We start from the raw sequence: 13,999 nt of genomic DNA, 5'->3' as shown, positions 1-13,999 counted from the left end.
GAAAAGGTAAGGAAGAGAACAGGTCTTCTTTTCCAAGCTTCGGCTGTGAAGAAAGGAGAGCTAGAAAGGGCACGGATCACGGGGAGCTGGCTGTTCTTGTTGCTGTTGCTGGGGTGCTTTTTGGGGGGCCCACATCTGCAACATGCGGAAGTTCCCAGGTCAGGAATCGAACCTGTGCCATAACAGTAACCAGAGCCACAGTACACAGCAACAGATCTTTAGCCTGCTGAGCTGATCCCTGATAAGGAACTCCTGTTGTTGCTGCTTTTAAGATGCATGAAGTGGGTACTTCTTTTCTTTTTTCTTTCTTTCACTTTTTAGGGCTACTTCTTACTTTTCTAATGTGGCTACTAGGAGATTTAAAATTAGATGTGCAGCTTGCATTGCATGGTGTTGGCCTAGGATGTCGGCCTCTATGAAGCCATCGAGTGGCATGAGGAGACCCCAACCATACAGGTTGGGTCTCTCAGGCCAGGAAGTTCATGGGTACATCTTTTCTCGCTCTTTTTTTTTAATTTTAGGACTGCTCCTGTAGCATATGAAGCTTCCCAGGGTAGGGGTCAAATCAGAGCTGCAGCTGCCAGCCTACACCACAGCCACAGCAACATGGAATCTGAGCCGCATCTGCAACCTACACCATGGCTCTTGGCAACGATCCTTAACCCACTGAGCAAGGCAAAGGATCGAACCCATGTCCTCATGGATACTCGTCAGGTTCTTTTTTCTTTTTCTTTTTTTGTCTTTTTGCCATTTCTTGGGCCACTCCCGCGGCACATGGAGGTTCCCAGGCTAGGGGTCTAATCAGAGCTGTAGCCGCCGGTCTACACCAGAGCCACAGCAACATGGGATCCGAGCCGCGTCTGCAACCTACACCACAGCTCACGGCAACACCGGATTGTTAACCCACTGAGCAAGGGCAGGGATCGAACCCACAACGTCATAGTTCCTAGTTGGATTCGTTAACCACTGCGCCACGACAGGAACTCCACTCGTCAGGTTCTTAACCTGTTGAGAATGGGAACTCCCAAGCACACATCTAGACCACCTAATATGCCCTGATGGAGCCAACAGTGGCAACCTCTCTGCCAAGTACATGGAGTGCCAGTATGAGTGGCTGTGCAGCCACAGTGCAGAGTGACAGAAAGGGAGCAGCAGGAGATGCTGTCTTATCCAGTGGCCCTGGAGGCCCTGCCAGGTTTGAGGGCATCGTGGCTGGACTGGGAGACAGAGGGGGAGAGTTGTATTGATCCAGCATCAGGGCTTTCTCCAGCCAGCTAGACGATAGGAGATGAAAGGAAAAAGGCCCCAGTGAGTTACAGGTGTTGACAAAACAATGTCTGAAATGGTAAGCCAGGAGTTCCCACCGTGGCTCAGCAGAAATGAATACGACTAGTATCCACAAGAATGCAGGTTCGATCCCTGGCGCCACTCAGTGGGTTAAAGGATCTGGTGTTGCCAAGAGCTGAGGTGTGGGTCGCAGACACAGCTCAAATGCTGAGTTGCTGTGGTTGTGGCGTAGGCCGGCAGCTTGAGCGCCAACTCGACCCCTAGCCTGGGAACCTCCATATGCTGCAGCGGCTCTAAAAAGTAAAAAAAAAAAAAAAAAAGAAAGAAAAAAGAAAAAAAAGAAAAGAAATGGTGTCTTGGGCTCAAGGCTAGGAAAAGAAGTAAAATTGGAGGTGAGGGGCTGGGGGCTGAGAGATTAGGAAAATTAAGGGTTTGGGGACTAAAGTCTGATTGAGATTGGAGAGAAATTATATTTCTGCAATTCACTCATTCATTTATATCTCATTTATCACCCATCTCAGAGACCGAAAACAGACAGCTTCCATTAACGTAACAAAGTTTTGGAATCGATGTCTATTCAAAAAACTCCTTTAAAAAATTATTACCGTCAAGCTCCTCAGCTCGATACCACTTACCGATTTGTCCCGGGAGGTCTTCTTGAAAATGACGTGGTTTGGGGTAGACTTACTGGCCTGCACGTTGGCTGCCATGGTATCTGGCAGTTTCTCCCACCTTGGGATGTGCGTCAGGTGTTCGAGGCTGGGGGAAGGTAAAATCAGGCTGAATGCAATGTCAAGAATGTTCTGGGAATACAACCTGCTGGTGAAATGCCATCTGTCCATCAGACATTTCCTTCTACCTGCCCCCATATCCATGTTTGACTAAAAAGGCCTTTGTCTGGTTTGTATTTTACTATGGTGTGTGTGTTTTTGGTTTTGGTTTTTTTTTTTTTTGGCTTTTTAGGGCCACCCCCACAGCATATGGAGGTTCCCAGGCTAGGGGGCGAATTGCAGCTGCAGCTGCCGGCCTATACCACAGCCACAGCAACATCAGATCCAACCTGAGTCCACAACCTACGCCACAGCTCACAGCCACGCCAGATCCTTAACCCACTGAGCAAGGCCAGGGATCGAACCCGCAACCTCATGGTTCCTAGTTGGATTCATTTCTGCTATGCCACAGTGGGAACTCCACAGTGTGCTTTTTTTTTTTAAGGTGTTTTATTTTTCTTGATGAGCCTTGAATATTTCTTAGTAAACCTCATCAGGAAATCCAGATAGATTCCAACGAGAAAGTTTTACTTTCTGACTCTTAGGACCTCACGTGAAGCCAGATTGAATTGGGAGTTCCCACTGTGGCATAATGGGATTGGCGGCATCTCCGCAGTGCCAGGACACAGGTTCCATTCCCAGCCTGGTGCACTGGGTTAAAGGACCCGGCGTTACCTTAGCTGCGGTGTAGGTTGCAGCTGTGGCTCGGATCTGATCCCTGGCCTGGGAATGCCATAGACCAAGGGGTGGCCAAAAGGGGGAAAAAAAAAAGCTAGATTGAATTTAAAATTCTACCATGACAATGTATAATGGCAATTAAAACAGAAAAAGTTCCTGCAAACCATAATGTAACCACATCACAAACATCATTTGAAAAATATATTAAATTCCCCAAAGTTCGTTTGGCAATCTTACTAAGCAGTGCTTTCCTGTGGCTACTCTGATCACTCCCCAGAGGGAGGCCCCCGGAGTTGTCTGAACTCAGTGCATTTCGAGTTTCCTTAACAAGAAACTGTGTAGAAGAGGTGAAACTGGGACAGACTGATGACACGAAAAGGCCAGTCGTCCTGCCCTGCGTTTGCCCCTGCCCCCCGCGCCTGCCCCCCACGCCTGCCCCGAGTTTCTGCAAAGGCTTATGGGAGGGTGGTCACGTACCTGGTGCCACCAGCCGGGATGGGCTCAGGGTGCCAGGACAGAGGTTCTGTGTCCCGTTGGTGAGCAAGCAGCCAGCCCTGCTGTCTGACCAGATGACCCCAGGCAGGCCGGGCTGATGTGTGCGGGGAATTTGTAGGAATCTGGAGACGGTGCCCCCCCAGGTCTCAATGTCTAGAAGCCAAATCCCATTTAAGGAGCAGAGTGGCAAACTGGATTAGTGCTGAGACGGGGAAACGGTGGTTTCAGCAGTTCTTGGCATTAGGCGGCCTCCCAGTCTCCCTCCTGAGGGGCTCACGGTGCAGGCGCCGTCGGGCTTGAGGAGGCAAGGCTTGGGGGAGGGATGACAGCTAAATGAAAGCTACTTTTTATCTTAACCCACTTCGGGTTCTGGAAATAGACTGCTTATCCCTCCACTCCCAGTATCGCCAGGAGAAGGGATTTTCGAGAGCGCCACCAACTTGATTAAACCCAGCAGGCAGCTAATCCAACCTTGGGGGTGGGGGTATAATCGCGAAGGTCAAGGAGGAATGTCAACCTCGAGGTGAATCCCGGTGTCATGCAAGCCACCTAGCCACGGCCTGCTCCTCCACCCGCGTCCTGGTGATCGGGTCACTGGTCCTGTCAACGTGTCCCCAGAGTCCCTGGAATCTGTTCAGCCTGCCCATACCCAGCACCTTCTCTTTTTTCTTTTTTGCTTTTTAAGGCCTCACCTGAGGCACATGGAGCTTCCCAGGCTAGGGGTCAAAGTGGAGCTGTAGCTGCTGGCCTACACCAAAGCCACAGCAACACAGGAGTTGCATCTGCGACTTACACCATAGCTCATGGCAATGCTGGATCCTTAACCCCGAGCAAGGCCAGGGATCGAACCTGTGTCTTCATGGATGCCAGTCAGATTCCTTTCTCCTGAGCCACAGAACTCCCCCAGCACCTCCTCGAGTCCACGCCGCCCCTCGGCTTCCAGGACAATGGTGTCTCCTGCTGTCTACATCCTTCTCCGCGCTGCAGAGGGGCCTCCCAAGTCCTGAGCCGTCACCCTCCTGTTCAGCATCTCCCGCCGCGAGACAGGCACAGATCTTTAGAGCCACACGCTCCAGCCTCTGCCCGCATCCCACACTGAACTCCCACTATTGTTTTCGCCCAGAATAATCCTCGTCTCCCTTCCTCCTTGACGCCCTTCCAGTTCCAGCTCAAGAGTCATGTCCGGAGTTCCCGTCGTGGCGCAGTGGTTAACGAATCCGACTAGGAACCATGAGGTTGCGGGTTTGGTCCCTGCCCTTGCTCAGTGGGTTAACGATCCGGCGTTGCCGTGAGCTGTGGTGTAGGTTGCAGATGCGGCTCGGATCCCGCATTGCTGTGGCTCTGGCGTAGGCCGGTGGCTGCAGCTCCGATTGGACCCCTAGCCTGGGAACCTCCATATGCTGAGGGAGCGGCCCAAGAAATAGCAACAACAACAACAACAACAAAAGACAAAAGACAAAAAAAAAAAAAAAAAAAAAAGTCATGTCCCCAGGGGAGCCCTCCCCAGCCCCCCAGGGTGGGTTGGAGGCACTCTCACCGTTGAGGCTTGCGTGGGAGATTATTTTTCAGTCTCTCATCCCAGACTTGACTCTAGGTTCCTCGAGGTCAGGGACCCATGTGGTTCGGCTGGCCTCACCTGTGTATTCCAGTGCCCAGAATACCCAGGGAATGGATGCATAGGCTGCCCTGGCCACTCACACGTGTGTGTCATGGACTCGGGCTGGTGTCTGGGAATGAAGCCAGTCTAGGCAGAAAGCCCGCTCTGATGTTTGTACCTATTGAACCACTGCAATGGGCTCCCATCTAAGTCTGGATAAGGTCTGCAAGGCCCTGCGAGATGCGGGTCCCTTCTTAGAACCTCACTCACTTCGCGCCAGTCCACTGGCCCCTTGGCTTTTCTTCAAACCTGCCTTAGGGCCTTTGCGCTGTTTCCTCTGTTGGAACACTTTTCCACAGACACTTGGCCCACTCCCTGGGGTCTTTACCTCAACGTCACCTTATCCTGCTGTATATAGCTTGCTCCCCCCCCCCCCGGAACTACCTTCCTCTGCTGCACTTAGCATCTAACACACCAGATCCCTCATTTCTCTTGTTTGCTGTCTGCCCCCACCCCGACCACGACTAGTCTGTAAGCTCAAGGACCATAGAGATTTCTGACTGTTTCATACCTATCCCACTTCTAGCATCTAGCATCGGCGTCTCCTGGAGTTCTCACTGGGGATTACGAAGCCGACTGCAGTGGCACAGGTCACTGTGGAGGTGCAGGTTTGATCCCCAGCCTGGTGCAGCGAATTAAGGGATCCAGGGTTGCGGCAGCTGTGGTGTAGGTCACGGCTGTTGGCTCAGATTCAATCTCTGGCCCAAGAACTTCGCATGCTGCAGGTGCGGCCACTAGGGAAAAAAAAAAATGGGGGGCCTCCATAAATTTTGAGCAAATCAATGTGAGTCACTGGATTGTAAAAGTGTAATAGCTGGCAACAGCTCAAGTTGGGGACACTTTAAAAAACAATTTCTGGGAGTTCCTGCTGTGGTGCAGGGGGTTAAGAACCTGACTGCAAGGAGTTTCCATTGTGGCTCAACGGTAACGAACCCAACTAGTAACCATGAAGCTTCAGTGGGTTAAGGATCCAGCGTTGCCGTGAGCTGTGGTGTAGGTCGGCTGTGGCATAAGTTGGCAGCTGCAGCTCTGATTCAGCCCTTAGCCTGGGAACTTCCATATGCCTCGGGTGTGCCCCCCAACCCCTCAAAATAAAAGAATTTGACCGCAGCAGCTTGAGTTGCTGTGATGGCAGTGTGGGTTTGATCCCTGGCCCAGGTACTTTCATATTCCATGGGTGTGGCCATTAAAAAAATAATAAAATAAAAAAATTTCTAAAGGAGAAAGGTTTTTTTTTTTTAATGGAGGAATGCCAGCTAATACAGGTAAAGGGAATGATGGAATTAGAAAAACGTCATTTGACAAACTCTAATAGTGTTAATCATGCCCTTTTATTTTCTGTAATTCTGATGTGATGACATCTGGGGCTCTGCTGCCATCCCAGGCCCAGCTCTTTCCGGGAGGCAGTAAATGATGGTCTTTCATATGCAAATCAACGACCTCAGAGCCCAGACACCCCAAGGCCTCCTTCCCGCCTCTGTTGGACTCTCACACTCTGAGCCACCACTGTGCTGCTGTCCTAATCCCCCTGGGACCAGATATCAGACAGCTGGAGATAACCCCTGCACCCCTGCTGAAATAAATAGCCAATCTTAAGCCTGCTTCTCCTGTCTCACCAGTTCTTTCCCATGGAAACCACAAAAAGGCTCTTGCCCCTGTTTGCTCCTTGGCCCTTCTAACCCCCTTACTGGCCCCAGTGCTTCCCGGTGCCACTCTTTTGGGGAACTGTAACAACCTATTGTTGCAATAGCAATTGTCTCCATTGATCTGTTGGCCTCATCATATCTCAGTAACAGTAAAACTTACGTTTTTTTTGTTTTGTTTTGTTTTGGTTTTTTTGTCTTTTTGCCTTTTCTAGGGCCGCTCCTGCTGCATATGGAAGTTCCCAGGCTAGGGGGTAGAATCTGAGCGGCAGCCGCCGGCCTACACCGGAGCCACAGCAACGCTGGATCTGAGCCACGTCTGCAATCTACACCACAGCTAACGGCAACACCGGATCCTTAACCCACTGAGCAAGGCCAGGGACCGAACCTGCAACCTCACGGTTCCTAGTCAGATTCGTTAACCACTGCGCCACGACGGGAACTCTGTAAAACTTATGTTTTAACCCTGACTCAGACTAAGAAGAATCATTGGTGCCACAAACCATTAGATAAAGAGTTGAAGGGGAAATGGCTGTTCCTATGCCCCCAAATGATGCCATACAGATCATGACTCATCACGAGGTGCAAAACTAACCACACAACAGCAGACCAAGCACAGTCCAATGTCAATCTCAGCATCAGCAATGGTGTCAACCAGATGGGATACGTCACTTGCGGTAGCTGCCCGCCATCAAGCCTTTAGACATCACTTTTAGTTTGTAGGAAATACAAGGAATAGAGGAACAAGCTAAATGACACGAAAGGTACCAGATGAATATAGAAAGTGGCTGGTGACTTTCATAAGTCAATACTACAGAAAAGAGATGCACTCGATCTTTTAGACACCCGAGGGTCTCAGCATCCAGATGTGCTGTGTGGTTTTAGTGGGGTAAATAGGATGTACGGGACACGGTGGATCCACTGGGAGAATCTGAATGTGGGCTAATAATGTATCTGGAATCTGTCATTTCTGACAGGTAGGGTGGGAGTTATTGCACTAGGAAGGCGAGTCTGCAACCGAACGAAGAAGGTCCTGAGATGGTACGTGAGTATGATCACGTTTTGCAAATACACTAGGCTATGTGTGGACGTATGTGCACACACGTGTCTTCATACCCATTACATGCATAGTCTTTGAGGGTATGTGCCAAGGAGCTGACACTGGTGGTCTGCGTGAAGGGATTTTTTTTTTTTTAACGGCCACACCCACAGCATATGGAAGTTCCTGGGCCAGGGACTGAATGTGAGCGACAGCTTCAACCTAGGCCACACTGCCTTAACACGGGGCCCTTAAGCCACTGTGCTGAGCTAGGGACTGAACCCGCCTCTCTGCAGCAACCTGAGCGGCTGTGGCCAGATTGCTAACCCACTGCGCCACAACGGGAACTCCTCAGGTTTTGTTTTTAAGAAATCTTCTCTTGTCTGTTAAAAATACAAAGGGGAGAAATGAGAGAAATAAGGACGCCACTGTGAGTTTTTTCCCCAGAACTAAATGTATTCAGTACATAGGATTGCTCTTTATTCTGAGGTTATGAGGTTCTAAATTTTGGAATATTAAAATTATCCTTCTTCCTCCCAAGCTTTGAGGCACACTTTACACACACCCAAATTTACCCACTTTAAGTGCACAGTTTGATGAGTTTAACCACCACTATGCCCCGGACACATCAGGCTCATCACTCCTAAAAGTTCCCGGGCACCCATTTCGGTCAACTCCCCAACCCAGGTAATTACTGATTTGCCTTCTGCTACTAGTTTTGCATTTTCTAGAACTGATTAGGACTTTCTAGCCTACAGAGCAAAGTGGGAATAATTTAATAAACACTCACATAGTCAACATCAAGATTATTGCACTGCATGTGCTCATCTATCTCAAAGGCCTTTTTCCTTTTGAATCATTTGAAAGTAAACTGCAGGAGTTGCTATCATGGCTCAGCGGTTAACGAAACCAACTCGCATCCATGAGGATGCGGGTTCGACCCCTGGCCTCGACCAGTGGGTTGCCGTGATCTGTGGTGTAGGTCGCAGATGCAGCTTGGATTGTGTGTTGCTGTGGCTGTGATGTAGGCCGGCGGCAAGCGCTCCGATTCAACCCTTAGCCTGGGAACCTCCATATGCCGTGGGTGTGGCCCTAAAGAGACAAAAAAAAAAAAAAAAAGTAAATTGCAGATTATCAATGACACTTTACCCATAAATATTTTAGAATGCAGATGCTAAGCATAAGGACAAAATGTCCTTCCTTCTGTAAAATAAAAGATGAGTGCAGATGGTAGTTTAGGGAAAAAATCCTTACTTGGCCAAAATAAAAAGTTGTCTACCTCTTTCTACAATTATTCTTTTTCCTTTTCTTTTTGGCAGTGCCCAAGGCATGCGCAAGTTCCCAGGCCAAGGGTCACACCTGTGTCACAGCAGCAGTAACGCCAGATCCGCAGCACACTGAGCTGTCAGAGAAACCCGCTTTCCGCAGTTTTGTTGGAAATTTACTAGTGTACGGGATCTCAGTCTGGGAACCACTGGCTCTACACTCCTTTGCTCTGGGTGGGCGTCTGGAGAGCAGCAGCCACAAACCCTGTGTTTCACCTCCCGATACCAAATGCAGTTCCAGCTCCTGGGGGTGGCAGGGGAGGATGTGCAGCTAAGAAGCTTAGGGGCTTTGGGACTAGGTTATCGTCTTAGGGGTTTATTAGGGCACGCGCAGGAGGAAAACTGGTTCACTCTAACCATCAACTACAAAATGAAACCCTTGTGTCCTCATTGCCTTAGTTTTAGTGAAGCATAGCACTCGGTAAGTTTGAGGCAGCAGTTTTTTATGAAGATTGCCAGGGCATCAGAGCTTTAAAAAGCCACCCCAATTCCAACATGGACCACTTAGTCAACTGGCCTTAAAACTAGAGGGCTGTTGGGAGTTGCCTTTGTGGCTCAGCGGAAACAAACCTGACTAGCATCCAAGAGGACGCAGGTTTGACCCCTGGCCTTGCTCAGGGGGTTAGGGTTAAGGATCCGGCATTGGCGTGAGCTGTGGTGTAGACCAGCAGCTGTTGTTCTGATTTGACCCCTTGCCTGGGAACCTCCATATGCTGTGGATGCGGCCCTAAAAAGACAAAAGAGGGGGGAGGAGTGCTGTTGTCATGGGTTGGGCTGGCTAATATCTGAAATAATAAATGGAACCCCATGGGCAGAGACCCTTGAAAACCCTTGAGTCTACATTCCATCCCTTGCTATGATCTCCTCTACAACATCCACAGGAATTGGTTGCATGCTTCCAGGGAAATCACTACTACTTTTCTTTGAAACAGCGTGAGAAAATTTCTCGTTAGGGCGGAAATGAACCTCCCTTCTAATTCTCTGCATTGCTCTGAGTTAATCCAGTCTTTCCCACGTGTCAGTCTTTCATGATTAGAACACAGATGCTCAAGCTTCATGGGCAGTGGAACCCTCTCACCAGTGGGGTCTGAACCCCAGAAAGGTTTCAAATGCCTGTCTTGAGACATGGTGCTGAGAATGGTACTTAATGCTCCAGGTTTCTCTGCAACAGCAGCAAATTGTACAAACAGCCCAAGGCTGGAGTCCTGGACCTTGCGGCCCGCTGACGAATCCACTGGGATCTTGAGAAACGAGCTTGGCCTCCCTGCTGCTTCCTATCCTCCGTCTGCAGAAGTCACGCCCATGACCTGTCCTGCCCTGCCCTGTAGGGTCAGGGGGATGTAGCAAGTGGGCAGGTAACCCCGTGAAAAGGAGCCTGATGGACTTTCTTTCATCCTCTCCGAGGTGAGGAGGCTTCTTCATCCTCTGGTCCTGCCCATGTGCCCCAGCACCAGAGGGGCTTCAGTGGCAAAGAGAATTTGGAGCAGACTGCAAATTGAGCTGCTGTCTCCTGAGGCTGAGCAAAATCAGGGAGACGCTTTGCAGAGAGGTCCGTTACAGACAATGTTTGCGCCCCCCCCCAGTGGAAGCCCATTTAGCTCCCAATATGACAGTATTTGGAGGTGGAGCCTTAGAATGAGGTCACAGGTGTAGCTCCCAGGAGCTCCACTCTCTCTGTGCATAGCAAGCGCCGCCGTGAGCCCAGCGCTTAGGGCAGAGAGGCCTGGGGGGCGAAACCCCAGCCCCTGGAAGTGGAGGCATCTCTTGTTGTCTGAGCCATTCAGCTTGCAGTCTTTTGTTATGCAGCCCAAGCTGACCAAGACAAGGGCCCACGCTTTTCTAGACACATCAACTGTTAGAGATCAAAAGCTTGGGGTGGGGGGGAAGACACTAATCCAGTTAAGAAATACTCTTTTGGGGGGGGTGTCTTTTTAGGGCCACACCTGTGGCATATGGAGGTTCCCAGGCTAGGGGCTGGATGGGAGCTGCAGCTACCGGCCTACACCACAGCCACAGCAATGCCAGATCCAAGCTGTGTCTGCAACCTATACCACAGCTCACGGCAACAGTGGATCCTTAACCCACTGAGCGAGGCTAGGGATTGAACCTGCGTCCTCATGGATACTAGTCAGATTCGTTTCTGCTGAGTCATGAAAGGAGCTCCAAGAAATACTCTCTTGTGTTGAAACTAGATAGTGGTGGTTTTTGTACAACACGGTGGATGCACTAAATGGCACTGAACTGTATAGAACAATAGTTCTATGAAACAATATTTACCAAGTGGTTGAACCTGACATTTAAAACTAGTCTCCCTTCCTCTTCCTCCAGCTGGTTATGATCCACTTGTTCTCTTCCTGCTGACCCGATCCTACGAAATAAAGCCCCGAGTGCTCACTCTGGGCCAAGCACCACAGCAACGCTTCAGGGACCTTCCTACCTAGAAACCAGACTAGCCATCGCCTTGCGGGCCTGGCTCACAGGCATACCAACCTATCGCCTCTCTTAAGTCCATTTCTTTGGAAAAACGACGGCCAAGCCCCAAGTCCCTGCTCTCTTCTTCAGGTCTCAGGGTCGGAGCAAACCCAGAGCCTGGCACACACAACCTGCGGGGCTGATGTTCACTGGGGCACAAACCTATGGCTTTTTTTACAGAAGAAAAGTCAACCCAAGCCAGCGTGGGACATTTAAAAAACCAGCAAGAGGTGTGGTTTTAGAAGAAGAGATTTGAGAGGCAGAGAAGAGAATGCAGACCTCTCTGCGGACAACTGCCAGAACCGCCGCCCTGACGCCTGGTCTTGTTCCCACTGCTGGGCAGCGCCGCTCAGAGGCAGGGCTGGCTGCCCTGCCATCTGCTCTAGCCAATAATAGGGTGAACCAAGCCACCAGGCAGAGGGGGACAAGTGCTGGCACAGACGCTTGCCTTCTTGCTGCATCATCCTTGCTGCATGTGCTTAGGGCACATCAAAGCCAGACCGGACCAGACCACCCTCTGCCATTTATTCTAAACCCAGCAGGCTGGGCCCACGCACACAGCCGGGAGAAATAATGGCTGTTTCAAACCATTACACTTCACGGCATTTGTTATGCAGCAAAAGCTAACTGGATCCTGATTTAAACAAGCCAATCAGAAAAAGCACATTGTTAAAACCACCAGGAAAACTTGACCCTGGCCTGGATAGCGGACGTCACTGGGATGAAATCATGGCACAGGCTGATTTATGGGAAAGATGACATGCCTGCAGTCCATTGTCAAATACCCTGGCAAAATTGCAGGGGCAGGTAGGTGCACAGGGACCGGGCTCACCAGCCTTCCTCTGCGCCCTTGGCTTCTAGGATGTGGATGTTCTCACAGTGCCTGCCAGTCAGGGTTGAAGGTATGAGGGCAGCATGGCCCCTGTAAGAGTCACAGAGGAGAGCGGCTCAGCGGAAACCCATCTGGCTAGCGTCCATGAGAGCTCAAGTTCAATCCCTGGCCTTGCTCAGTGGGTTAAGGATCCAGCGTTGCCTTGAGCTGTGGTATAGGCTGCAGATGCAGCTTGGATCCCATGTTTCTGTGGCTGTGGTGTACACCAGTGGCTACAGCTGATTTGACCCCTAGCCTGGGAACCTCCGTATGCCACGGGTGCCGCCGTAAAATGACAAAAAATAAAAATAAAGAGGATGTGGAGTGGACATGGGAAAGAGCTCAGGAGCGCAGACGGGAGTCAGTGGGGCTGAGAGCCAGCGCCCCCTAGGGGAGGGAGGCAAGAATCATCTGGATCCAAGTCCAATCTTTTACCGACATGTCCCACTCACCCTGTTTCTACAGAATCTATGCAAGTATGGATAGTTTACTTCACTCAAGATTTCCAAAGTATATTGGCTTGAAAATTTGGGGCTCCTAGAGAGTGGGCCTTATAGTAACACACAAGAGGAAAGACAGAGTGGGGTAAAGGGACCAGCACGGCCGGCTCATCCTTGCCCCTGAAGCAGGAGGTGGGCAGCTGAGGCCGCCAAACAGCTGCTTGCTTAGCAGGGAAGCTCTCCCCCTTTGTGAAATGTGCTACACTTCAGATCTGACAGAATTTGAGAGCTATAGCTTCCTTATAACTGCCCAAGGCATCTTATAAAAACAAAGTTTGTGGTTTCTGCAGGTCAGCAAGCAGTCTTGCACTAGCCTGTACTGCTGCCATTCCTCCGCCCAGGTGGTCAGCCTCAAGCCCGCATTTCAAAACGTCTGATTCCCCAGATCATAGCTGATCCTGGTAGGGCCGTGGACGGAAGACACCTGCCTACCTCGGTACTCTCCGAATCCGGGAACTTTCCAAAAAGATGCCACCAGGGCCTGAGTTGGCCCCTCCCCACTGAGAGCAGCTTCCTCCACTCACCCCAGTATCCACACAAAACTTCCTGTGTCAGGAGGTCAAAGACATTCTGGGGCTTGATAAGATTTGTAGGAGAAAAGCCAGTGTGTGGACAGCATGTGCTTTATAAGGCGCCCAACCTGATTCATCTTGCTGTTTGGGAAACGACCTAGGGAATACACAGTATCTTAAAAAAGTCTTTAGGAGTTCCCTGGTGGCTCAGGAGATTAAGGATCTGGAATTATCACTGTTGTGGCCTGGGTTCAACCTCCGGCCCTTGGAACTCATAACATGCCACAGGTGCAGTCCCCCACCACCAAATGAATTATTAAAAAAATAAAAAGTCTTGGAAGTTCTGGTTGTGACTCAGTGCTAACGAACCTGCCTACTACCCATGAGGACTCAGGTTCGATCCCTGGCCTCACTGGGTGGGTTAAGGATCTGGTGCTGCCATGAGCTGTGGGCGTAGGTCCACAGCTGTAGCTCCGATTAGTTCCCCTAGTCTGGGAACTTCCACCTGGCCTGGGTGTGGTCCTGAGAAGAAAAAAAATTTAAAAGTCTTTAAAACTCTCAGCTTAAGATATGCTAATGTCGAGATCAAAGCCCACAACATGGGGGAGCACGCCAGCTCTAGCCAGCTGGGATTCAGCAGGGAAATTAAACTCCCACACCCACCTCCCACCCTGAGCCGTGGAACCAGCAGCAGTGGGGGAGGGTCAGGATGATCTGAGATGAGAACCTGAAGCGGCTGGAAGTAAATTC

The 13,999-nt window shown here is 50.4% G+C and overlaps 1 protein-coding gene across 2 annotated transcripts in view; it reads right to left on the bottom strand.

Moving 5' to 3' along the window:
- The window catches only part of SAG (S-antigen visual arrestin), a 36,870-nt gene extending 33,564 nt beyond the window's left edge, over nt 1-3,306 (bottom strand). Inside the window, 2 exon segments of one of the 2 annotated variants that reach the window (NM_214079.1) lie at nt 1,923-2,046; nt 3,213-3,306. In NM_214079.1, the coding sequence (NP_999244.1) occupies nt 1,923-1,997 (75 nt within the window). In that variant the 5' untranslated portion in view covers nt 1,998-2,046; nt 3,213-3,306. 2 annotated transcript variants of the gene reach the window in all.

Source organism: Sus scrofa, chromosome 15 (genome assembly GCF_000003025.6).
Source record: "Sus scrofa isolate TJ Tabasco breed Duroc chromosome 15, Sscrofa11.1, whole genome shotgun sequence".
NCBI classification, from domain to species: domain Eukaryota; kingdom Metazoa; phylum Chordata; class Mammalia; order Artiodactyla; family Suidae; genus Sus; species Sus scrofa.
Note: the sequence above shows the minus strand (reverse complement) of the source record. Positions and strands in the feature narration are given on the sequence as shown.